The sequence below is a fragment of the Syngnathus typhle genome, linkage group LG9 (assembly GCF_033458585.1).
Source record: "Syngnathus typhle isolate RoL2023-S1 ecotype Sweden linkage group LG9, RoL_Styp_1.0, whole genome shotgun sequence".
In the NCBI taxonomy this organism is placed as follows: domain Eukaryota; kingdom Metazoa; phylum Chordata; class Actinopteri; order Syngnathiformes; family Syngnathidae; genus Syngnathus; species Syngnathus typhle.
In genome coordinates, this window is record NC_083746.1 from 2,722,321 (window position 1) to 2,750,215 (window position 27,895).

General features: G+C 41.1%; 1 protein-coding gene across 1 annotated transcript; it reads left to right on the forward strand.

Moving 5' to 3' along the window:
- The first annotated feature begins 54 nt into the window (after positions 1 to 54).
- Positions 55 to 27,410, forward strand: LOC133160240 (phospholipid-transporting ATPase IH-like). Its single transcript, XM_061287918.1, has 30 exons — positions 55 to 410; positions 7,827 to 7,949; positions 8,056 to 8,145; positions 8,761 to 8,841; positions 9,667 to 9,774; positions 10,641 to 10,769; positions 11,058 to 11,161; positions 11,259 to 11,309; positions 12,022 to 12,086; positions 12,171 to 12,252; positions 12,328 to 12,478; positions 12,708 to 12,905; positions 12,984 to 13,157; positions 13,650 to 13,816; positions 14,729 to 14,800; positions 15,600 to 15,673; positions 16,230 to 16,333; positions 16,503 to 16,684; positions 17,075 to 17,308; positions 17,725 to 17,902; positions 17,984 to 18,086; positions 18,228 to 18,373; positions 18,505 to 18,564; positions 18,775 to 18,902; positions 19,374 to 19,509; positions 20,123 to 20,146; positions 21,696 to 21,761; positions 21,905 to 22,008; positions 22,107 to 22,272; positions 23,530 to 27,410. Exons 1-30 carry the CDS (start codon positions 372 to 374, stop codon positions 23,791 to 23,793), a joined length of 3,603 nt encoding a protein of 1,200 aa, XP_061143902.1. The 5' UTR covers positions 55 to 371; the 3' UTR covers positions 23,794 to 27,410.
- Positions 27,411 to 27,895: the final 485 nt, after the last annotated feature.

Below are 27,895 nucleotides of genomic sequence, written 5' to 3' on the forward strand. Positions count from 1 at the left end.
TGACGCTCTTGTGTGTTTGTATGTGTGTTTTTGAGTGTAGACTCCATCAAGAGGGCCACGGCTGCAGAACCGGCGCTTGCACGGACTATAAACTACCTCCACACTGTACCAAGACAGAGGTGAGCGTGGGATCCTGTCCAACGCATTGCACAAGGTGCCATATTTCCCACCCGACATGTAGTCCAGCAGCGTGGGAAATCACAGCGGTAGAAGAAGAAGAGGCGTGTGGGAAGGATGATGCCATGAAAATGTCAACAGCCCACTAAGATCACGAACAAGGCGGCGGTGCACGATGATGATGGACCCAAGTGCAAGGTAGCGTCCGCCACGAGAGTCCACGGAGACCTCTTGTAGTCGCTTTCGGGTGGAGGATGGATTTCAGACGGCTCCGGAACATAATCAGCAGATACGTAAGCGACCCACGAACATGCAACAGTACATTAAAGCCTGAGTGGGCGAAAATCATTGACCTAAAATAGCCCATAAGAAGTAGGTATGTTTAATGACATTTTTTTTATTTCAAACCGAAATGATACCGATATGCGTTGCATAACTTAAAAATAAGAGACATAAAGAGACTCAAATTGTAATAAATGCACAAAATGCAATCTAAAGCTGACTGTACTTTTCTGAGTTTTTGTCTTTGCTCACAATAAATTGGAGTGCAAAATTGTTTGATGTTAAACATAGGGCTGGGCGATGTATTTCATAACCGCAATATCCAATATTGATGAATGAACGAAGTTAGATAATCAAAGTTATTTTTGTCTCCAAATGAAAAGTGACTGTTGAGTGGGTATAAAGCTCATTCCCATCAGCATGTGCCCACATGGGCAACTAGTGGCCGGAAGTAGAGGGTTCAGAATGGTCATTTTGTTCCATAGTCCTATTTGGAGCCCACCAAAGGCGTGAAGTAATAGAGTTCCTAAATATGAGAATAAATCTTGGAGCTTTTCTCGTGGAGTTTGTGTGTTCTCCTCATGCTTGCGTGGATTTTTGGAGGTTAGGTTAATTGAAGACAACCACCACCACTTTCATCCACAGCCCTAATAAGGAAAACAAATGGATGGATGGATGGATGCATGGATATTATTTTAAGCATTGCAGCATTGGTCCATAATAAGGGAAAGCCACGCCTATCCATGATTTAAAAGCGTCATTGTGTGAAATGCATATTTGCTTTAGGTTAATTAGCTGCAGGCTGCTAAAAACAAACCCCAGTTTGCCTCTGAGTTGGGACCATTGAGTCGTGCTGAATGGGGAACATGCCAGTAAATCCCCACATGTAACACCGCACGCTGAATGTGCAGAATAGGAATCAACTTGGCTGGCCCACTTTTTACGTTGCTAAAGGGAAGCCCGCAACTTGCATACAAAATTAGGACCACTCGGGCCATTCCATTAGGACCACCTGCATAAACAAATGTTTTGTTGTTTTTGCATTTCACCGCAGATAACTTCTTTTTGCCCTTTTATGACAGTTAACCCACACATCATTTTACAGATAAATGTTCAACAGTGGTGTGTGTGGTTGTTTTTTATTTTGTTTTTTTAACATAGTTGATTATAAAAACATAAAAGCTCACAATTTCACTAATACAACCAGATGATAATAAAGGAAACCAGCGAATCAACTACCCTGGGTAGTTGTGGTAGGGGGAAATTTTATGGACGGTGTTTTTTATAATACTGTCCTGTATTAAAAAAAAAATTCTGATTCTGACAGATTAATCAATTATTTAAATAATCTTTAATTGCAACCCTAATAATAAAGGTTAGTAGAGCACACTCGACACGCCACAGATATGTTTTGTTATTTTTGTGTTTAACTCATCACCTTTGTCGAACTGATAAACGGTGAAACTGTTCATTTGAACACTGGTGTCTTTTTTTTAAGACATGCACTGGTGAAATTGCCTCTATAATAATAATAATAGTTTTATGATGACCACACTTTGACTCTGGAATTGATTCTCTCTCTTATTTCCTCTGAGAAATATTGTTTTGAGGTCAACATAACAAAAGGCAGCATGTTCGTGTTCATTAAGGGTGCAGCTGGTCGCTCGGTGTCTGATTGTGACACGCATTAAACTCAACGCATGACCCACGACCTTTGAACCTGACCTTGAAGTGTCTCAGGTGCTTTGAGGATAACAGTCTTGCTATTATTATTTTTTTTGATTATTATTTTTAGTTCAGCATGTTTGGTATTGCGAGCTCTACAGCAGCGGAGCCCATAATGGTGCCACAACCACAAGTACGGCACTGCAGAGAGCGGGTGGGTCATTGAACGCACCCCCTCACCTCATCTGTCACCCGCCTGGCCGTTTGCATCCTGGCTGTGACATTACACAGTTGACGGGCCATGAATCACGAATTCAATTATGCAGATATTGACGGGAAGTTTGGAGGGAGAAGGATGATGTTTGGCCCCGTAACGTTAAGCATTACCGTGGCATCATTTCCAGCAGACGCTTCTCGAAGTTGGCTGTGCGAAACGGCGTGCTGCTAGATTAGCTCGACCTGAGACCTGGCAGCGGTGATGTCATTTTCAGTTGACAGCGGGTGTCAAACCGGTCCAATTTGTTTAATTCATTTTCCACAAAGGAATCAGAACATTGCGTTTTGACAGATTATTACAAAGAAAAATCCTTCCATGTATTTCCTCACAGGCTTGAATGTTAGTTTTAAAGATAACCTTTCAGATGATGCAGGTTAAATCGTATCTTTTCGAATTCAGGAACTGTTACATGTGCAGCGGCAAGCTCCAGAACCAACGTTGACGCTAATGAGATTTACTCTATTAGTAACGGGACCTCCGGTGAATGTTGATGTGTTAGTGCACGCTCATTTGTGCCCTTTAGTCATGTGGTAATAATAGCTGTGTATATATATATATATATATATATATATATATATATATACATATACATGACTCACAAACTAGATCCCGATCAAACAGGTCCAACAGAACCAACAATGTTGATAAAGACTTGACAAGAACAGATGTAGATGGCTCTAACATGGCAGCTGAAATAATATTCCGATAAGAAATGTTGGGCTTTGCGGATCCCGCTGAAATATTACCAGGATGTTTATTTTCGGAAGAGTTCCTGTGGTGTGAGTGCTATCAAGTTCCCGCTAAAATTAGCTCCAGGGTGAAGGTACTGTAGTGTATAGGGAACAAATTGGAGTTTGATCTAGAGCTGCGACGATCAATCAAATAACTCGAATAGATCTGTTCCAAAAACACCGAAGCAAAATCTCTGCATCTAAGCTTCACAGGAATAAATTTTCCACACATGCTGTTCACTGGAGTCAAACGTTGCCACTATGGTGCCAAGCCAGGATGAAAGCGTCAGTAAAAGATAGAGAATGTCCAAAGTTATGGATTTTTTCTTCACACAGGAAGCTCATGTGCGATGTGTACCACAGCAGTATGTTATACGACCTAGCATCACTAGTTATGTTTTGAGGCTCCATGTTGCACAAACTGATGGTCAAGGTGTCTTACTACAAAGATTAGAAGTGGAATAGATAGATCAAGAAGGAACATCTTCAAAAACGATGATTAACATTCATTATAGTTTTCCTATTGGGGGGCAGAGGGAAATGTGAGTTACAAATTACAGCCAAAATCGGAAAACACCCAGAAGTGTGTTACCTGGCCTGGCACTGGGCGCAGGTTAAATTCTAAATAAACCAGTTTATTACTTTACATTCCCTTAAATTATATTTTATTATATTTATTATGTGCACTATTGTATTGCATCAAGCCTTTGGTCCAGTAAAGTAGCGCTGTCTAATGTTGTTGTTCTTCGGCCTCTTTCAAGTTTGTGGTCACAATGTGGCTCATGTTGATAGCAGTTGGCATGTCGACCTTGTTGAAGAAAACAGTCATGTCGAAAATATTGACACAAAAAGGTTGACAAATGTTTCAACGGCTATTCATCATTTGCAAATGTGTTAACGTGTTTACCAACTGCCGCCCTGGGTCGTAAAACATGTCCACCTTTGATCCAGTCGGGTTCCAGACAGCTGAAGAGCCTAGGAAAGGTTCCTCACACCGTCACAGCCCCTCCAGTCTCCTCGCCTACGCTTAAAAGATGACACATTCCCGTTTTAGGCAGTTCTTTTCCTGTTATACGCTCTCACCCTCATGGCGGCTATACTGTACGTCGCCCCCCTGGCACGTAGGAATAACTTTTCACAGCTTCCTACCAGGTTGTTAGCTGTGTCGAATTTGGATGAAAGGAAGAAGAGGGTCATGGACGGTGCAGATTATAGCGGTGGTTTAAGGGGGGGGCGGGAATTGAAGTAGCGCTGCCAAATTAAAGAGTTACATCATAGTTGGTGTCGAGCGGGGGATGAAGCAACAGCGTGCACATTTTGATGTTTTTTTTTTAAAGTAATCCGACTACGTTGTCTTAAATCCTGTGATGCCGCAGGATGTTTGCATCATGAGGGGAGTTGAGAAAAAGGTTACAGCTGTGAAGATAGTTCAGCAGACTGTCTTCTAATTAAGGATGCCACTATTAATCGGAAATCGATTGGACTGGGGGGCGTAAACATCCTTATTAAGGCCATATTTCCATCAGATTCAGATCCAGACTTTGATCTAGCCACTCCAAAAGCTTGATTTTTATTGTTATCTTTTTAAGGCATTCAGAAGTCGACTTGTTGATGTCTATCCCGGCTCTCACCCAAAGTCAGTCGAGATTGACTCCTGTTCACCCCCGGAAATTAAAGGGCAATAAAAATGGATTGATGTATAGACCTTGCAAATGGAGCTAAATGGCCGGTGAGTGAATGATAACACGAAAAGATACGGCTCCAGTCTTTGCCCGTTTAAATATGAGGAGTTCATTCAAAAAAAAAAAAGAAAAAAAATCCGAGCTCGCTTAATGAGGGATGCTCGCTCAACATGGCGCTCGTCTCTGCGACACAGCGTGGCGGCGGCGACGTCGAGGAGGGACAAGACGCGACCGTTTAATCAAACCACTTAATGGTCTGTTACTTTTTATTGCACCTCTGCTGGAAACTGCACTGAAGAAACTGCTCGGGGTCAGAGGTTTCTCTTATTGGCGCTACCTGAGACCGTCTGACTCAAAGTGTGAAGATAAAGATGTAGCCAACCTTTTTACGATGAAGGCGAATAGCACTTTGCTGCAGTAAAACCAGCCTGCCGCCATTGTGTTGCTGCTAATAAAGACAAACTATTCCATGTCAGGTGCTGACTAGCCAGGCCACTTTGTGATAGAGCGAAGGCAGAGACACGAATGGAACAGTGAACCAGAGGTTGATTGGGATCAGTGAGGATTAATGATCAGATAAATGCAAACTATAATCTGATCTCTTCCTCCGCATACCCGAAACCGTAAAGCGCTTTAGTCATGTCAGTATGAAGGATGGAACAATGCGGATTTAAGGAGATGACGTTTAAATGGCCTCTTCATGATACAGTGGAACTTTTAAGGTTGAGCATCAAAAGATTCAGAAAATCGTAAGGAATCTATGCTTGTAAGTTTTAAAACTAACAGGAATGCCTGTAACCTTCGATCACTCAGGTTGCACGGAATAGAAATACCGTTTTTTCCCATGTATAATGCGCCCCCATGTATAATACGCACCCTAAAAATGACATGTTGATGCTGGAAAAAAGCCTGTACCCATGTATAATACGCACCCAAATTTTGACTCCTACTTAAGTCCGTAAATGTAAAATCATTTCAGAAAAAAGATCATCTTTGGGAACAACCGGATGTTATTCTGCCGGTCAGTATCATTGAGCATGCGCTAGCAAACTCGATAGCGAAGAAATGTTTCGGATTTGTGTAGGGTACATTGTGACAGCAAACGAGCAGGCGATCGAGCAAGCGTCTGATACGAGAGCATTGTGTTCCTATGGAGCGTGTTTGAAGTGAACAGCAGAGAAGAAAGCGCATCTGTAATGGCGGCCTCCGTATCATATCCGGGTAAAAAAAAATAAAGAAATTGTACCCATGTATAATGCGCACCCCAGATTTTAGGACAATAAATGAGTTAAATTTTGCGCATTATACATGGAAAAAAACGGTAGTACCCTTCTGTGGTGGTATTTTAAGAAAAATGAAAGAAAAAATGTTTGGAAAGTTTTTTTTTTTTTTTTTTTTTTTATCCAGCTCGGGTACTGGGTCTCATTAGTGTATCACAGCCTTGTTTTTCTTCATCTCTCATACTCTTATGTTTCTGGGTCATGTTCCACGCACCCTCTCAATGTTTTGATGGGGTCTCAAGCCAGCTAACACTCTTGGCAGCTTGTCTATTTTCGTCCCCTCAATTCACCCGGCCTGTTGATTGTTCTGTGTATACTCTAACTTAGAGATGTGCTGCCCCATCCTCATTTAGTTCCAAAGCTTGCTGTTCCTGTTTACATTGCGAGCGCAAGCTTTTATCATGCAGCGCATTCTGTTTTTAACGGTTCTGAGTTTGATGTGTGTATTCCAATATGTTGCTGTCCTGTGAAAAACACGAATGTCCAATGTTGTCGTTTTTTTAATTTTTAATTTGACTTTAATTGGATGTCCGCATTCCGGACATCCCATTAACGTAGAGATTTTAAAAATGGACATGAACTTTTTCACAGCAGTTAAAGCAAATTTTAATGATGCCTCATGAAATGCATTGTAGAAAAAAAACATTTCAAAATACTTTTAAAGATTCAATATGTGCTTTCATTTTCAATATAATTTCTTTAAATATTAAAAAAGAAAATCAAGCAGATGCCAAATCACGATTGTTTGTTGCGCTTTATGTGCGTTTGACAAATCAAACCAATTGCAATGATTTACACAAATGCTATTAATGCTGTGAGGAACATCATTTTACCTTTAACATGCAATTATGAAAATCCCACCCAAAAACATCCCATTTATTTGTGGCATCTGTGCCAAAGTTGTGAGGGCTCATTAAAACAATGAAGTGCTTGTTCCAGAACTTTTCAACGAATGATCAGCAGTGCGCATTTGAGCTGTGTCAGCCGGGTCACTCTGCCAACGGATGTTTTCCTCGGGGCCAATGTGTTATGAGCCTTGTCCGATATGAAGAACACCTTGGAAAACGCACTCTGCTAACCAACAGATCTGTTCATTGACCCAATCAAATTTTCCAAACGATGCGCTTGCCAACCTAGCTAGGATAAGCGGTTCAGATAATGGACGGATTGATCTTGTGAGAGGTTAATCATAAATAGGGTTGCGCAATAATTGAGTAGCAATATATATTGCAGTAGACACCTGGTCAATATCGATAGAGATTGCACGCAATATTGATTTAAAAAAAAATGTCTAGATACAAACACCCAATTTGGAGCACAAAAACAGGCTTTTTTTAGATTAGATTATTTTTTTTAGAATAGATTTTGTTTTTATCTATTTGCTTTTCTGATTTGAAATAAGTCAAAGAAAATCAATAATTATCAATAGACTTCAATGAAATAGGTTCATTATGATTCGCCCAGCCCCACTAAGCACATTTTGTCTAAAAAGATATTTAGTCATTAAATTGACCACTTTATTTGACTTTTTCATCGGTTTGTTGCCCTGTTATATTTTTAACTAAAATGACCTCAATTCAGCCTTTTTTTCCTCTGAGTCCTTATTTTGAACAGTTAAAGGAAATTCAATATAAATCAATATCGACTGATATGAAATATTTATCGGGATACACCTTTCAAGCATATTCCCCGCCTCTAATCATAAATGAGCAGTACAGTTGAATCAATCTTCTGTCTTTACCTGTGCTTCTATTTATATCTGCTTTTCTCTCTCTCTCGCTCTCTCTATCAGTGCGTGGGGGAGGAGATCTGGGTCGACAGTCGGACAGTCTACATCGGCCATAAAGAACCCCCTCCGGGAGCTGAGGCCTACATCCCTCAGCGTTACCCCGACAACCGTATCGTGTCCTCAAAGGTCAGAAGACCCCAACTACTGTATCAGGAGGCATTTAAAGACCAAATGGAGATACAGTATTATTTATTTGATAAGTAATGGTGGTTTTGTTTTTCACTTTCGACAGTATACCTTCTGGAACTTCATCCCCAAGAACTTGTTTGAACAGTTCCGAAGAATTGCCAACTTTTACTTTTTGGTCATATTTCTTGTCCAGGTGAGAACGAGTAGTATCATCATGCATGCGATTCCATCAACCTGTATACCGTATTGGCCCGAATATAAGACGGTGTTTTTTTGCATTGAAATAAGACTGAATGCGAATGCTAAACTTAACTCCCAAGGTCAAGAAGAATAAAAACAAAAATAGCGGTAGCACGAAGAAGAGCGATGGCAGTAAGTAAATAGCAGTAAGAAAGAAAAGAGAAGAAAATAAGAGAAGAGATAACAGAAAATGGAGAAATTATGATTATTGAGCCACATCGTGAGTGTGAGTGGAATTACATTACTTATTAATTAATTAGAAATAGTAAACAACAACTGTTCAATTACAATATGTTATCTTGTTTGGCAAGATTTCCAATGATATCAGTCTTTTGAAAATAGGACGAACATCTAGCAATAACGAACACAACTCAATAATAAGACCTTGGTCATAAACTGGTTCATTTTCTTCCCTTTTGAAGAGTCACAACGTTCATACAGGAAAACGTTGCGTTTACCTGCATTACCGTCATCATCTTTAAAAAGCATATCTGCTGCATAGCTGAAGTTTGCTTGGAACGTGAAGCAAAAACTTTGAGCAAACCACTGATCCTGTCCTTCCCTCCAGCTCATCATCGACACCCCCACCAGCCCAGTCACCAGTGGCCTGCCCCTCTTCTTTGTTATCACTGTTACCGCCATCAAACAGGTATACAACACACACACGGACGCTCGCTCGCTCACTCACTGACTCACTCGCTGACTCACTCGCTGACTCGCTGACTGACTCGCTGACTGACTCGCTGACTGACTCGCTGACTGACTCGCTGACTGACTCACTGACTGACTCACTGACTGACTCACTCACTGACTGACTCACTCACTGACTGACTCACTCACTGACTGACTCACTCACTGACTGACTCACTCACTGACTGACTCACTCACTGACCGACTGACTCACTCATTCGCTCGCTCGCTCGCTCGCTCCCTCGCTCGCTCACTCACTCGCTCGCTCGCTCACTCACTCACTCACTCGCTCACTCACTCACTCACTCACTCACTCACTCACTCACTCACTCACTCACTCACTCACTCACTCACTCACTCACTCACTCACTCACTTTGAGCCCACACCTTCCAGCGAGGGACTCCAATCAGCTGTTCTATTATCTGTACATACACAGATTCCTCTCTGGGCGCATTGAATATGCCTGCTGATGTGAGAAATATGGTAATGAATGCTCTCCTCTGTTCATCACTGGAGCCCCAGGGGAGATGTAGCCTCCCCCCACGCTACTATCAATGATAGATGGGGCCGCGCCGGCTAAAGAGAAGCGAAATTTAGCGGGACATAAATCCAACGTGTGACGTGCTGGCTCCAAATCAAGCAAGCAGGTCGCCCAGCTCAATGTGCGCAACGCTAATGAATCACACCCGGTTCTACTTTTGCGCAATCATCTGTCCAGCGCTCAACCCCCCCCCCCCACCCACCTCCTCCTCTTCTCCTTCTTTAACAATTTTGTCCTCTCAGGGCTACGAGGATTGGCTGCGGCACAAAGCCGACTGTTCCATCAACGAATGTCCGGTGGACGTGGTGCAGCGGGGGAAGGCGGTGAGGACGCAGAGTCACAAGCTGAGGGTAAGAACCGGCTTGTTAAATGCAAACGGCACCTGAGGCCACGAAGCCGACATTGCTTTGTCGACATTTCTCCCCTGGTCTGACAAAATTGTCAAATCTTCTGCAATTGCCTGTGGCGTTGTGCATTGTATGTTAGCATTAAGTCTGCGGACGTTCGAAATCGAGAAGAATTCTTCCAAATTTGAATGATTAAAAAAATAAATTTGGGAAAAAAAGGCTTCAAAATTGTAAAATCGAAACGTTCCCCCGCAAAATGAGGCTTCAAAACAATGAAAAATCCACTCAGTAGTTTTGAACTACAATGCATCATACTGAGAGGTGTTCCTAATATTTGGATTCCCCCTCAACGTAGCTGCACAAGAGGGTCAACATCAAAAATGATGCCCTGTAAACTCTAAAACTGAGCTTTGTTTCATCGCTTACTGTTCTACCTTGAAGTATTGCCGCCACGATAATCTTCCTCACTTCTAATGGCTTATGGGGGGAAAAAAATAAATTCCACATCCACGTGCAGGGTAATGTTTCTCTGTTCGTGTTATTTTCTATTCTGCGTCTGCTCTCCCACTTTCTTCCCCTCCTCCCTGTCATCACGAGTGTCTCTCTTGTGTTTTGCGGCCGTGTTTTGTGGATCAAACGGAGCGGATTAGCGCGTGAGCCGGCAGCAGGAATAATGATGAATATATTAATCACGCAGATTCGCAGAGCATGTGTCATGTGTACGGTCACCATGACGATGGGATTTTATCCGTGCCACGTAAGCTGCTCGTTCGGCATTATCTGTTATGCAACTTCGCAATCCTTTCAAAAAAAAAAAAAAAGTGTCTTCATGTGGGGCCCGTCATTTATGATGGATGTTGCCGCGGCAGGTGGGCGACATCGTGGTGGTGAGGGAGGATGAAACGTTCCCATGTGACCTTATCCTGCTCTCATCCAGCCGACAAGATGGCACCTGCTATGTCACCACCACCAGCCTGGATGGGGAGTCTAGTCATAAGGTGCCACAAATACATTCCAAAATCTAGAGGGCAGCTTAGGTTCACTTTGCTAAGTAGTGAATAAAATACTTTATCAACAATTATATTATTTAATTTAGTGGCTAAAGGTAGCTAGCTAGAATTCTTTTAGCCCCTCTCCTGCACTGATCTCCACTAATGTCACTCATATCAACCACACGCATGACCGAGACACACGTACAGGACTCCACCCACCCTCTGCTCAAATGGGACCCCATGATGAGCTCCCCTCCAAGCAATGCTCCACTTACTTTGCCTGTCCTCCTTCAGACCTACTACGCCATACCAGATACCATGGCCTTTAGGACGGACCAAGAGGTGGATTCCCTACATGCCACCATCGAATGTGAACAACCTCAGCCTGACCTCTACAAGTGAGTGACAGTGTGACACCTTGGGATTTGTGGAAAAAATTCAAGGTCACCTTCCTTAATGGCTGCTTGTCTTGTCTCGTCTTTCTGCTTATCTCAGATTTGTGGGACGTATCAATATTTACAAGGAGAAAGAAGAGCCTGTTGTGAGGTTGGTCTTCATTTGATTCATTGTATGTTCATTGGGATGCTCGTCCAGATTTATGATTTAAGGCTAGGGAGAGTACATTTATGTATTCTTTCCAGGAACACATAACATTTGTATCTCGGATCATATTTCCCTATTACAATGAATGTGGAGGCCATTAATCAGTTCCAGCCGCCAAAAAAACATCAACAAAAATGTCGGGGTTTTTTTAGTTCGAAAATAATGCTCTACAATATTTCACCAGAACAGTTTGTGCATCATTCTTTCGTGTTTCAATGACCATTGAACATCATGCGCCTTCTGTTGTGTGTGCCTTGACCACCTGGGAGCAGTTTTGTAACAGACATACAAAAAATAATTCTCAGCTATATGACTCAGTCCGTTATTAGTTTTTTGCCGTGGATAAAGAATATGTACCCGTGAGTATTCTCATATATATCCATCACTTAAAGAGTTAGAACATTGACGCTAGTGATGTTATTCCATCGATGGTGTTTTGCATTGTGTGCTAGCATTAGGCTAGCAGACTTACGTTATGTAGTTTGGTTTAATAAATTCACTTGTTTTATGTTTTAGAAAATGATACATTTTCATGGTCATCACTTACTTCACTCATGTTTGATATTATCATAGCTTCACTTTTGGGAATGTCTGCCTTTTTTTCTCGTAATCAATTTTGCTTCTTTCTTTTTACTTCTGTCTTTTTTTGCTTAAGACCACTTGGTGCCGAGAACTTACTACTCAGAGGTGCAACATTAAAAAACACACAACATATTTGTGGTAATCATTTATTCTTATTCAAGTCTCTTCATATTAAGGGTCGTTGCCGTGGTAACCCATTTTTTCTGTCACCTCTTTCCTCAGCCGTTGCCATCTATACCGGCATGGAGACCAAGATGGCGCTCAATTATCAGTCAAAATCACAGAAGCGCTCCGCCGTCGAAAAGTGAGATCTCGCCTGACCGCATCCGAATTTGTTAGTGGGAAACACTCTCGTCTGACTTCTTTCTCTCTCCCACAGGTCCATGAATGCCTTTCTGATTGTCTATCTGTGCATCCTGATCAGTAAAGCAGCCATCAATACTATTCTCAAATATGCCTGGCAGTGGTCTCCAGATCGGGACGAGCCCTGGTACAACCGTAGAACTGAGAACGAGCGACAGCGACACGTGGTGCGTTTAGTTTTTAGTTGATTCATTTTTTTTCACATTTGTTTTTGTAAACATTATAAATTTAGACTTTATTTCACATAATAATACAAACTCATAAAATGACCATTTTTTTTTTAACATTTCAACCTTTTTTTCATTTTATTATTTTATCTTGTGTGCCAGTAACGCTCCATCTTCCAGTCCTATTTTATGTTCCCATAATTCTTCTAAAACGTCTCCTTTCCCGAAGGTGATTCGAGCTTTCACCGATTTCCTGGCCTTCACCGTGTTGTTCAATTACATCATCCCCGTGTCCATGTACGTCACGGTGGAGATGCAGAAATTCCTGGGTTCCTACTTCATCACGTGGGATGAGGAGATGTTTGATGAGGAGTTGGGAGAGGGGGCCCAAGTCAACACCTCTGACCTCAATGAGGAACTGGGTCAGGTACTCGCAATCCTTTTCCTCTTTGTAAGCATTTCTTTTCCCCCGGCCTCATCCCCATTCATCTTTCTTTGTTTCCAGGTGGAATATGTTTTTACTGATAAGACGGGCACTCTGACGGAGAACAACATGGAGTTCATCGAATGCTGCGTAGATGGGAACGTTTACATTCCGCACGCCATCTGTAACGGTCAAATCCTCAGCGCTGCCTCCAGCATAGACATGATCGATTCCTCACCTGGTGGATACCGCAGAGTAAGTGTGTGTGCGCTCTGCAGTAAACAAAAGCGAAGACCTGACTTGTTTGCATTTGATGAGCACAAATCCCACAATCATTCATTATTCTGAAAAAAAAATGTCATGGTCATTTGACAAGAATAAATCGAATATTACAACTCAAAAAAAAAAAATCGTAATATTCAGAATTTTTCTCGTAATATTACAACTATTGTTTTAAAATTGTGACTTTCTTCAATCCTCAATGTAGGTTTTTGAAGAAACGTCCCCCGGTACACATAAAAGTAATGGCGCACTTTTTCTGGCAACTGTATTCACATTTCAAAAATAGTTTGTCAGCAGTATCCATCATATAACATAACCCTGCCAAACAGTTGAAATGTGTGTAAAAGTACATCAAATATATGTCATATTTTATTGCCTCATAGATTTGGAGTAAAACATAGCGTTAAGAAAACTCGTTAATTTGACATTGACTTTACTTGTATCCATTAAATTCTGCGGTTGCAGGAGCATGAGGACCTGTTTTTCCGAGCATTGTGTCTGTGTCACACGGTGCAAGTGAAAGAGGAGGAGACGGTGGACGGCATCAAGAAGGGCATCCATCAGGGCCGACCCACCTCCTTCTACATCTCCTCCTCCCCGGATGAGGTCGCTTTAGTGGAGGGAATGAAAAGGTCAGTGAGAATTAAAAGATGAGTCATATACTGTATTTTCATACACACTATGTAACTTGTGAATGACATCACCGCCGTGCCGACTGAGGTGGCATTTAGTGAGTCATGTGACCCAAATAAATGGTACCCAAAATCCAACATTAAGACCTGCAAACACATTCAATTAGTTGAAAGAGGACAAGCTAAAAAGCATCCAAGCTCGTCAAAACCAAATTAGCTAATGCATCCTGATGTTGGCGACTGCGCTGAATTAAAAATTGGTCGGTTTGTAAAAACACAATCCAATTTGTTGGGTTGTTTTGTACAAAAAAAAAAATAGTTGTCTTGAGCTAAACCATCCAATTCTGAACCCAAATTGGATTATTTGAACTCTTTTGACTTTTTTTAAGGGTGTAGATAGCAATCCTCTTTATCCAACACGTCCACCAAGGCCTAAATAGATGGACTCCACACCTAAAAATCTGAACGGAAGTAACCTTTTGGATTAATAGCAAAACATCCTCAACAAACAAAAGGAATCCAGTTACTAATTACAAATGATTATGACTTGGATGACTGAGAATGTACACAGGCAATAAACAAAATTATTGGCAATAGAATAATGACACTTTTCCTCGGTATTCACATATCAAAATACTGTGCAGTATGCCTGATATTTGAACTGTATAACCCTCCGCAGTTGAAAACTAAATTACCAAGTCCATAATATGATGAGGTCAGTACACCCAAAGCAACACGCTGTTCTATTTTAAGTGGCTCCATAAACATGGTCCAGAATGCGGCGTCAGAAGGTCTGTTGCTTTCCCAGACGGACTGTTACATGTACATGTGATCATGTTTCCATTCAAAATAACAAATGCATCTTGTGTTAAATCATGCATGCATTCATTTGGCCATATCTCTTGTCTCCAGGCTAGGTTACACCTACCTGAGACTGAAAGACAACTACATGGAGATTTTGAACAAAGACGACGAGATTGAAAGGTTGGTGTGCCAAGTGGTTGCTGTGGTTACACCGCAGGAAAGCCATTGATTAGACATGGGGGGATGGGAATATGATGCAAGAGTTCTTTTTAGATAAAAAAAAAACAAAAACGTTTGATTTGATCGGACAGAGCAGTCGATAAAATAAGTAGTCTCAGTCTGCCTTATTGCTCTATTTTCACATTTAACAAATTTGATCAGAAGTTGAGAGTTGGTATGTGTGTAATCCATTTTAATTCTCATTCAAGGCTTAAAAAAAAGATGTTGACCCCATTTATTATTTATTTTTTTACTTAATAGTCTCAAAATGTTAACCAATGCAACACCTATAAAAATATCACACTAGAACCCTCTGAATGAGTGCCGTGCGATGCCAGGGGAGCATGTGTGACCCCAGGGAACATATTAATTAGGATACAATGTTATGCAGGGGTGTGATTATTACATTTTTTATCCTAATTTTTAGTTACTGAGGAGAGTTGGTGGGGCGTGAAATATATTCTTCTTCCGGGGTGGGGGGGGCATAACGAAAAATAATTGAGTCAGGATGACACTGCAGTATTTTAGTCAATTTATGAATTACAATGCACAAGAAGCCTCCAGGAACATCTGTTTGGTTCTATCCATCGAGTCCATATCACACTGAAGAGCCTTCTTCAAAGGTGAATGCCTCTAGTCCTAAGTGCATGGTTGCCCTAAAAAAGTTGAATTGTCCTTCCTCAAGAAAAAAAAAAAGACACTGAATTGAATGATCAACACATTTGAAAGAGTTTTTATGCCAACTTTTGCTTTCACTCAGGTTTGAGCTGCTTCATGTGCTCAACTTTGACTCTGTGAGGAGGAGAATGAGCGTCATTGTTAGGACAAGCTCAGGTAAGTCACACAATCATCGTCATTAGAAAACATCTACCGTAATTATCGGACTATAAATCGCAGGTTTTTTCATAGTTTGAGTGGGAGGGGGGGCGACTTATATTCAGGAGCGACTTATATACATATGTATGTTTTTTTTTCACTTTTTTGGGCATTTTACGGCTGGTGCGATTTATACTCCGGTGCGATTTATAGTCCGAAAATTACGGTACATGCTTTTCAGATTAAAATGCTTGCATGACATTTTGTTGTTTGTATAACATAACAGTACGCTAACAGTGTTTAGCACCCTCTGTTGTTATTTTCTGTGATTAGCCAGTGCAAATTAGGGATTCTGTTTGCTGCTTGACTGTGCGTTCCTGATGTAGCTAGATGATTTATTTGAGTAAATAAATAATTTGCAGACCAATGAATTAAAATTGGGTGATTTACAGCAGCACGCCTGATTATTACACAATAATGCGACTAAAGTACACACTGGTTGGAAGTCACTGTGCTAATCTATATAGAGTAGTTTATTGGAACTCTAATTTTCTACATGTTTGTGCGCTCTTAGGAGAATACCTGCTCTTCTGCAAGGGTGCTGACTCTGCCATTTTTCCTCTGGTGGTATCTGGCAAGGTGGAACAGGTGAAGGCACGGGTGGAGCAAAATGCTGTGGTAAGAATTAAAGCCAAGATTACATCATTTTTTTTTTTTTTTTTTACCGCAGTCTGGCTGCAATTCTGAAGATGAAATCATGAATGTGCAATTTCAATGATTCTGAAGGCAATGCATAAACAAGTTAGTGAGCAGCTAATGGCTGATTCATTTGTCGCCATGGTAACAGGAGGGCTTGCGAACCCTGTGCGTGGCCTACAAGAAGCTGTCGGAGTCCGAGTACCAAGAGGCGTGTCGCCATCTGACCGACGCCAAGCTGGCCCTGCAGGAGAGGGAGCAGAGGCTGGCTGAGGCTTATGACATCATCGAAAGAGACTTTGTGCTCCTGGGTGCCACGGCGGTAGAGGACAGGTTGGTTGGACAAGCAGAGGAAGAGGAGATGAATCATGACGTTAATAGCGTTATCGTGACTCGATGAGGAAAAACATGGCGTGCTGGTTGCCTTTGGGAATATGAAAACTATTTGGCCTCGTTGGAGATCTGGAGATCTTTTCTTTGTTTTTACAAGACAGAGGGGATTGATTATCAGGCAGCTCTCGAGCTGACCGATTGGTGGTCCACCAGTTTGACTTCCTAATAGATAAACCGGAGATGTTGTGGGACAGTGGGGAGTCGCACATTCATAAGTTATCACCACTCGGTCGAGGATTGATTCACGTTTTGATGAATGCTTTAACCTCTGCATCCCACATTCTCCCCACTGCTGGAGGCTGAGGCATTTATTGACTTATTGACCCGCAGGCTCCAGGAGAAGGCGGCAGACACCATTGAGTCACTGCACAAGGCGGGAATAAAAGTTTGGGTGCTGACCGGGGACAAAATGGAGACGGCGGCGGCCACCTGCTATGCCAGCAAGCTGTTTCGTCGGAGCACTCAGATCCTGGAGCTGACCAAGAAGCGCACAGAAGAGCAGAGTCTGCATGATGTTCTTTTTGAGCTCAACAGGACAGTTCTCAGACAGCGATCCATTTCTGGGTAAGGGCCACAAATTCTGCTGCAAGATAGGTTTGGGTGGGGGGGCGACTTATACTCAGGAGCGACTTATATACATATATATGGTTTTTTTTCACTTTTTGGGGCATTTTATGGCTGGTGCGACTTATACTCCGGTGCGACTTATAGTCCGAAAATTACGGTAGTGTAATTACCACGTTGCAGACAGTCAGTCAAAATCAATTACTTTTTCCCCAAACCTTTTTTCAATGAAAAAAAAAAATTACAGTTGTGTTCAAGTCAATAAGGTGTGACGCTAAATGACTACAACTACCATAGAGGATTAAATGAAAAGCTTTTTGACAGTGCCAATACAAGGTCAACCTTACTGCCTTTGTTTAGTCTGAATATAATCAAGTTAGTTTAAACCTCTGACTTCTATCCAAATGTTCCCACAGGCTGTCTGTGGACTGCCTGGATTTCGGTCTGATTATTGACGGGGCCACGCTGTCGGCTGTCCTCAAGCCCAAGCAGGACAGCGCCGGCCACGGCAACTACCGCGAGATCTTCCTGGAGATTTGTCGAAACTGCAGCGCAGTGCTGTGCTGTCGCATGGCGCCGCTGCAGAAGGCGCAGGTAAGAGATACTCAAACACACACTACGGGGGTCATATGACATGCAGTGGATTTGAGCCAGTGGAATTCTTCACTATCTCAGATCGTCAAGCTGATCAAGGCCTCCAAGGAGCACCCAATTACCCTCGCTGTTGGCGATGGAGCCAATGATGTCAGCATGATTTTAGAAGCGCACGTGGGCATCGGTGAGCTCGTTTTGCTTCTCTAACACTGTTAGACATTAAGTTGTTATACAAAATATTTTAAAATAAAAAGAATATCCTGTTTCTTTTGTCTCATTGAAGAAATTTGAATATTCAATAGCTGCTATCTGTGTGTCCTTCCAGGGATAATGGGCAAAGAGGGGCGCCAGGCTGCCAGGAACAGCGACTACGCCATCCCCAAGTTCAAACATCTGAAGAAAATGTTGCTAGTTCACGGTCACTACTACTACATACGCATCGCTGAGCTCGTCCAGTACTTCTTCTACAAGGTACCTGAATTTAAACTGGCTGTGATGATCATCGTGGGTGCTTTCTGTCACAACAGTTGACTTTTTTTGGACACCATAGAAATACGTAGCTTCTCGTGTGTACTTAACCGGCCCGTTTTAAATCTTTGCAGAATGTATGCTTCATCTTCCCGCAGTTCCTCTACCAGTTTTTCTGCGGATTCTCCCAGCAGGTAAGTATTTAACTTGTCAAGTCAGCTCTGTACCACAAATAAGTCTTTAATGGCCTTGGCAATTTGCTCATCGTGTAATGACCAGATGTTATGCGCCCATGCTTTAGCAGAGAGCTCTTTGGGTTCTGTTCAAAACAGAAGCTCCTAGTGAACCTATATGAAAAAAATGAGAGCCTACCAAACACTAAATTGTGTTTTGTCCCTCGGCAGCCTCTGTACGACACGGCCTATTTGACCTTGTATAACATCAGCTTCACGTCACTGCCCATCCTCCTCTACAGCTTGGTGGAGAAGCATGTCACCATGGACACACTTAAACGGGAGCCCTCCTTGTACAGGTAAGGCAGGGGTGTCAAAGACATTTTTTTCACGAGCCTTTTCCTTCGGAAGGCCATTATGACTCTCAAAGCTTTATATTGTATACACAACAAACTGATGAATAGCTAGTCTTGAAATCAGAGCGTCATCAAAACTGGTCAAATATTTGTAAAAAAAAAAATGAATGGGAATAAAAAATGCTAGCAGTATCTCTTTTTTTATAAAAGTGAACTAAGTTTTTAATTTAGTATTGACACATGAAGTCGATGCACAATTTCTCGTCACGGGCCACATCAAATGATGTGGCGGGCCGTATCTGGCCCCTGGGCTTTGAGTTTGACATGTATGAGGTAAGGGAATTAAAATTACTATTATGGGAAGACCGATTTTTTTTCTCAATGTCTTGTATTGAATCATTATATTGTGCAAGTGTTACCTCATCTTGAAGAAATTGTTGGCCAGTTTTGATGCCGCAAGGTTTTTCCCCTCAGGGATATTGCCAAGAACTCCCTCCTCCGCTGGCCAGTCTTCTTGTACTGGACATGTTTGGGCGTGTTTGACGCAGTGGTCTTCTTCTTTGGTGCCTACTTCCTGTTTGACAACACCACCTTCACCAGCAATGGCCAGGTGAGCCTCAGAATGGGTGGAAATCCCATATATAAAATGCTGGACCTGACCTAATCATTGAGAGCCATTTGGAAAAAGAATCACTGTAATTACCTTTAATATGACTGGTGTGTCGTTTATTCTGCAATCTGAGCCGTCTATAATTGAGATAGATAAATGATCGCAATATAGTGAGCTCTTTATTTGTGCGGCATACGGACCGCTACAAACCGTGAAAATCGGCGACTAATCGAAAAGGTTCGTAATTGTCTGTAGATGCCACAACATTAAGGCAAAGCGCTTTTATTTCCATTGGACAAAGCTATGACCGACTAAATTAAGATCTTCCCCCTTCGTTCAATATAATTGGCTGGCCACCAGATTGTGCCAGTGCAATATTAGACATGGCTTTGGCCTTGTCATAAAATAGCAAGAGATAGATTTCCATTCATATTGACAATAGCATATCGCTCTGTATTATTGATTTTGTTTTATGGATTTTTTTTTTTTTTTCCGTTGAAACATCACGAGATTCATTTGGCGTTTTTGTCCTGATTATTTTCTCTTTTCTTCCCCCTCTCTCTCTCTGCTTCCTTTATTTATTTTGCTCCTCTTCCTCTGTTGCCTCCTCCAGCTCATGACCACCAACACGCAGATGGTAAGCCTGTCTTCCTCCCTGTCTGCGCTCACGCCCTTTTTAGTTTTCATTTTCCCATTCGGTTCCATCTTCATTTCAATGTGGAGTTTCCCAGTGCTCCATCATTCTAGGAAACTCCTCACATGATATTGATGTGTTAGCAAATAGAATAACACCTCAGATGATGATCCGACATTGGCTTGTCCAAAGTGTTTTCATTTGTTTGTGTATGTGTGTTTGTCCATTCAGTCGCGGAAATAAACATTCCTTAGGCATGAAGACTGCACTAAAAAATATCAAGTGTTTCTTCTACTTTTGGGCAAATACGTTGAATGTATGCCGATTTAGGAGACACATGATGACGTTATTTTTTTCACTAGTTGACCCAGTTCCAATGTGTTTTGATAACACAAGTTTTGTCAAAATACTCCAAGGATCATTCATTCTAACACCCTTTACACACACACCTTCTTGTTTTGTTGAAAGCATCTATCTATCTATCTATCTATCTATCTATCTATCTATCTATCTATCTATCTATCTATCTATCTATCTATCTATCTATCTATCTATCTATCTATCTATCTATCTATCTATCACCCATCTATCTATCTATCTATCTATCTATCTATCTATCTATCTATCTATCTATCTATCTATCTATCTATCTATCTATCTATCTATCTATCTATCTATCTATCTATCTATCTATCTATCTATCTATCTATCTATCTATCTATCTATCTATCTATCTATCTATCTATCTATCTATCTATCTATCTATCTATCTATCTATCTATCTATCTATCTATCTATCTATCTATCACCCATCTATCTATCTATCACCCATCTATCTATCTATCACCCATCTATCTATCTATCACCCATCTATCTATCTATCTATCTATCTATCTATCTATCTATCTATCTATCTATCTATCTATCTATCTATCTATCTATCTATCTATCTATCTATCTATCTATCTATCTATCTATCTATCTATCTATCTATCTATCTATCTATCTATCTATCTATCTATCTATCTATCTATCTATCTATCTATCTATCTATCTATCTATCTATCTATCTATCTATCTATCTATCTATCACCCATCTATCTATCTATCTATCACCCATCTATCTATCTATCTATCTATCTATCTATCTATCTATCTATCTATCTATCTATCTATCTATCACCCATCTATCTATCTATCTATCACCCATCCATCATCCATCCATCCATCCATCCATCCATCCATCCATCCATCGACTTGGTTAGTCAAGATGATGGTTGATCCTCAAACTTTCCTCAATTCATTTTCCAGAAAATTGAGACTGAAATGGAAACTATGCCTCTTTGATGGGTCCCACTGTATGGATGTTATATATCGTAAGAAAATAATCAATCTAATCCTAACATAAAGAGTACAAGTGCATTTTGTAGGCTTCTTCTAAATATTGCCGCTATGTAGGGCGAAACCCCAAACCTTTCACTAATCAATCAATATGATTGCCTTGTGCGCTTGATTGTAAAACGGATTGTCTTCTCCCTTCTTTTCCATGCAGATGTTTGGCAACTGGACCTTCGGGACTCTGGTTTTCACTGTGCTGGTGTTCACTGTGACACTTAAGGTATTTTTCCGGCTTCACGTTAAATGTTCTGCTCATGAGAAGTGAAATGATGGACTGCACTTGACAGTTGAGCCTGCAGGCAAAACCTTTGACGCACAATTTAGCCAGTCATTAAAATACATGGATCTGTTGTGTTTGTTTAGCTCGCCTTGGACACGCACCACTGGACCTGGATCAATCATTTTGTTATCTGGGGCTCTCTACTTTTTTATGTGATCTTCTCTCTTCTCTGGGGAGGCATCATTTGGTAAAGTTGGATGATCATTTCCTTGCTCCATTTAATCGCGCCATTGATCTGTGCATCATGGGAGAACCGGACCTCATCTTTCACTTTCCGGTGCATAGGCCCTTCCTTAACTACCAGAGGATGTATTACGTCTTCATGCAAATGCTGTCCAGCGGGCCTGCCTGGCTTAGCATCATTCTGCTGATCACGGTCAGCCTGCTTCCTGATGTCATTAAGAAGGTCCTCTGCAGGGCTATGTGCCCGACAGCTACAGAGCGTGTTCAGGTGAGACCCCCCCCTTTTCCTAACTCCTCACCCTAGTTTAGCCTAGCTCACGAATTGGGGGGCGGGAGATGAATGGAAGCACTGACAGATTCTTTTTCCTGCTTTTTCTTTTCATCTCTAACACACCACCATAATCACATTTCCACCCAACACCCTCGTTTTGTTTTTCCCATTCTTCCCTTTGACGCAAATGTCATGACTGTCCTCCTCCCTCCATGTCTTCACCCCCCCCCCCCCACAACCCATGGTAACCCAACAGTCCAAACCTCGCCCGTGCCTTACCGTGGAGCCCTCCACCATCTTCATGCTTTCTCAGTCATCCAGCAGAATGAGTTTCTGATTGAGCCAAACAGACGAAGGAGGAACAAGAAGAGCAGGTGACTCTCAAGGCCTCAACTCCTGTATGCATGCTGGGAGATAACATGAGGGGGGGGGGGGCAAGACCGCACATCTTAATTGCGCTCTCCTGACATCGCATCATCTAACTGCAACGTGCTAGATGTAAAAGAGCCCTCCTCCTTTTCCTATCTTATAATGTAGTGTCCTAAACGTTTTTATCTTAAGACCACAATATATCCCGATAACATCGTACATTGTACAAAAAAAGCCCTTTGCCAAGAAATGGACTACTTAATGATCTGTAACAGCCTTTCCAAACCTTTACTGAGCCAAGGCACCCGTTTTACATTTACAGAAAAGCAAAAAGAAAAATTCTTTTACTCAATTGAATCATCCAAATTTCAGTGTGAAAGCTGGTCTTCCAAACTGCAGGAAATATTTAGGGTAACTAAAAGTGTTCTTTTTAGTATGAGGAGCAGTAATGCCATCTAGTGTTGAATGATGGATTTGCAGTTGTGACTATTTGCTTGATCATGTTGACTGATGATGATTTTCGACACTGACAACGTTTTATTGTACGTTTGTATATTGCATTTATATTGGTAACACTACTTTGGCATTGAGAAAAATCTTAATGGAAGGAAGTTGAACTTGAATATTACAATAATTTAATTTAATTTAATAAAACTTGTTTGTATACACAGAAGACAATCTTTACATTCAATTTATTTTGGCATCACCCAAAAAATTGAGTAAATGAGTAAAGGCAATGCTTAGTATATTTTTGTTTGATTTTCACATTGTACCTCAGGGCAGTTTGATTTAAGAAGATCTTCTGTTTTGCAGGTGTGGCGCTAATCTGCTCCCTTTTTTTTTCTCTCTTCAAAATCTTTGACTATGCTGCATTTGTCCATGTAGGATCGGGACAAGTTGTCATGGGATGACATGGCCAAGCTCCCGTCCCGCCGCTCCTACGAAGGCGCGAGCGTCGACTCCTCTCAGCTTCATCTTGGCGCCGTGGAGACGCTGCCGCTTCGCGCTTCCGACCCCCTTCCCCAAAAACTCTTGGCGCACTTGGCAGAAGGGGGGAGGGCAAACTTGCGCTCCCTCAGCCCGTGCACGCTCCGCCTTTCCGGGGCGGGGATTGCCTACTATGCTCCGGGGCCAGAAACGTCTGTCTGAAGCTCCAACTTTAGTCATCATCTCAAGGGTGAGAATTTACACAACACACAAGCTCACCGTTTGGCCTGGCGTAGTGTCATCCAAACACCCACCACATTCTTTTGCTTTTCTGACATCTTCTGCATATTTGAACAAACAATTGGCAAGATACTCTCCAGCCTGTTGGTACAATGACGTCTTTGTTATTTTGTGTCAAAATTTGTATGTACAATACACTCGATGTGTATGTTCACTATGTGGTCTGGCCAAGTAAGGGCTGCCGTCCAGCTCAGCCCTTTAGGTGTGCGTGTATGTACGTTTTCTATGTGACACACCTTTGCCTTACAGGTAAAACACACAGCAGCAGGCTAGAAGCCAAAGGTGTTCAAAAAAGAAAGGAAGTGGTCTATTACACACACACACACACACACAAAAACACCTCGTGCTATTCAAATGGGGGGCAAAAAAAAAAAATAGAGGGATGTGCAGTATTGTCGCCACCCTGCCTTAATTCATACATGCCTGCTTACAGTAGTTTCCGTGGGACACTTATTTTCACTATTCCATCTCACCTCTGTGTCCTTGCATGTCTCAACTCTTTGCATGGTGATGTGTGTAGCCAGGACTGAAGTATTTTTGTCTACCATGTAGCCTGATGGCACTAAGGAGTATTAAGGCCACACTGAAAACATGTAAAAATCATTTTACAAGAATAAAATCATCGGGTTTCAAAATTGAGTTGATAAATTCAGTAGAACTTTAGTTTGTTAGATGAACAATTTTACAAAGCTGTGCTACCCTTTTTAAGGTGACAAGATCAAAGTCAAATGATATACATCCGTAAAAATACAAATTTTCACTGAAATAAATATTCAAATATAATGTTTAATTATTTCAAAGCAAAACAGATATGTTTACAAAAAAAAAGATTGTGGCTTTAAAAATAAGCATAATTTATGAGAGAAAAATAATGGTTTAATAAGAAAAGATTGTAATTTCAGGAGAATAAAATTGATGGAAAATTACCAGGGAAAAGTTGCAAAGAATAAAGCCGCAATATTACTAAGGTCAAAATATTTATGAGGGTGGTTGTAATCGAGAAAGTCTCTTATTTTACAACAGAATGAGAATATTCTCTTTTTAGTAGTGTTTCAAGTTTTCATTTGACCAAATAATGTAGTCATATTATGAGAACAAATCTATATCTATACCTTCCCTCTTGTTTTATTATGACTTATTCTCCTTACATCATTAGTCTCATTTTCTATGTAAAATTGCAACTTTTAAAGAAAGACAAATTTACAGAAAATCATGTCGCTGTGGCTTTAATACTCTTTCCAAGCAGAGTGATGGTTACAGCCGCTCTCAGAGTGACTGTCTATTACTTCCGGATGATTTTGTGCCCTTTGTATGTTCTGCAGAAACTAATGTCACGTCTGAAAGAAATGTTCCTTTTGTTCCCCTGTCTTGGTGGCAGTCACTATCGATGACTGATGTAACTTGACACGTGATGGATGATGTGCGGTACTCAGCAGGAAGACTTGAATAGGCGATGTCACAATCAATCAGTAGAATGTCAAACCAATTTGTCCGTCATGATCTCCAGCTGACGATTGTAGCTCATTCCGGATCAACCTCTTTTTCCTTTCGAGAACACACTTTACTTTTATATGCAACAACGGGCGTAGATTTAATACACACACACACACACTATTTGTTTCGATTTGGGGACTCAACATCTTGACCTCAGTGATACTCACTGTGCTGTTTCCGTATTGTATCCCGACGATTTTGTCATGCTACTTTGTTTAAATATTTCATGATTGTTGTTTTAGTTGCACATTTTATACACCACATGTTCGCATTTTGTGTTTTTTTTTTTTTTAAAGTGCATTTTGAGGTGCAACATGTGCCAAAAACTTTTTTTTTTTCTCAATTTTGCTAAATTTCTAACATTTTGATGTCAAAGGGTGGATGAAACTGTAGTTTACCAGCGATAATTAACACTTTCTTTACGACAAAAAATGTTGTCCGGGGATATATTATGGTTCCATTTCTACTATTTATATTCAAAGGCCAACACTTGCATTTTTACTTCCAGCTACACTCTAAATTGTGCTTTCAATTAGTAACTTGTGTATTGAAATTGCTTTAAAAAAAAAAAAAGAAAATCCAAACAAGGTCCAGTGGGGATACATTCTGGCCATTTACAATGCATTTCCTTTATTTCTTGGCATTTAAGGAATAGTTGTATTTTCACTTTACTTCCACTCACACTGGCCCTCATTTACTAATGTCCGACAACCAACCGGGAGGCATACAAATCCCCCTTTGGTGAAATATATTTATTCCCTACTATCCAGTTCAACACCCATCCATTTTCTATACCGCTTGTCCCCACGGGGGTGTCGTGCGTGCTGGAGGCTATCCCAGCAGTAGGCGGGGGACATCTTGAACTGGTTGCCAGCCAATCGCAGGGCACACAGAGACAAACAACCATTTGCACTCGCAATCACACCTAGGGGCAATTCGGAGTGCTCAATCGGCCTACCAAGCATGTTTCTGGGATGTGGGAGGAGTGCCCGGAGAAAACCCACGCGGGCACGGGGAGAACATGCAAACTCCACACAGGGAGGGCCGGAGGTGGAATCGAACCCGCACCCTCCTAACTGCGAGGCGGACGTGATAACCAGTGTTCAACAACTTGTGTCATCTTTATTTATTGATCGCCTCATAATTTATTTTTCAATGTGTGTTTACACTCTCGGATTAAAGTTCGCCATTGTTGTATGTTGTTATATGTTTGCTACAAACCTTTCAAAAATAGGACTGAAGGTATAAAGGTCTCTCAGCTGGGTTTTTTTTGGGCCTGGTATGAATATGTCCTGAGATTGCGTATATTTTCAAATTGTGCGCAGAGTACGAACAATTCTACATATTTATTAATAAATGAGGCCCATTGTGTTTTCATTCCCTTGTCAATTTGAAAGCATGAAAAAGAAGAAAGCCAGTGAGCTACATTGTGTTCCTCTACAGTAATCTATATTTGATTTCTTTTGTGACCTTTCACCTCTGGAGTGTTGTTGTTTTGTCCATGAGGATGTTTTGTGCATGTTTCCTTTGCTACTTTTGCATATCCCGAAAAGAATGTGGGTTCGAATGTGGGGTCTAGTTTACCAAAAGGGTCAGTAGAGATTTATTAGTACACACACAGCACTTTGTGGTACAGATGTGTGTATGCCTAAAAGTGAAGGTATGTTGTCTGTCAACTAAGAGCGATTTATATTGTTACACTTCTCTTCCTCACAAGTTATTTTTCTAAGAGCATTGTAGTAGGTGAAGTGACCAAATAACTTGAAACTGGAACAAACTGGCTTCCGTCTCAAATGGTTGCATCACCAGCCTTTTTCTCGAATGTCAACGCCGCTTCTTCTGTCCATCAGCACAAGAGTTCATAATGCTGATATCTATGAGCATGATAAAGGTGCCAGTAGGGTGTGTGTGTGTGCGTGCGTGTGTGTTAGCGCGTGTGTGTGTGTGCGCGTTCTTCCGAGCGGTATGCACACCTTCCGTACAGCACTGTTTGTATTACTATTACAAAGTTTAAAGGGTATTTTTTTTCCTCCTAACTATTTTGCAAGCCTGTCTGTAGCAAACGAGAGTTTAAAGCACTGTATTGTCATATTGCTTGGAATAAAGAAATCGTTTAAAATATCTGGGTTGTTTTCATTTACACATTTTGAAGAAGTTCAGTTGCGGGCCTATTTCAAAAATGTTTTTTCCACTGATTGGGCATTGTGATGTTCCAGGAATGTTATATAAGTGATTATTTGAAAATTCAAATAATGGTAGAGATTTAGTAAATCGAAATAAGGTATTGCATATTGTATTTAACCCTTTCCCTTGTATAGTGAGAAATCATTCACGATTACAGTGTCTTACATAGATGAATATCATGAATTATTAATAACTACAGCTGTCACGAACACATCTTATTAAAATTAAATATCCTATTAGTTATTCCATTGTGTAAGTGCACCGTTTCGAGGCAGTAATGTTTGTGATCTGCAGACTGTGATTTTCATAATCCATATAAAACAGTAGCATTTTGAATACGGCACAA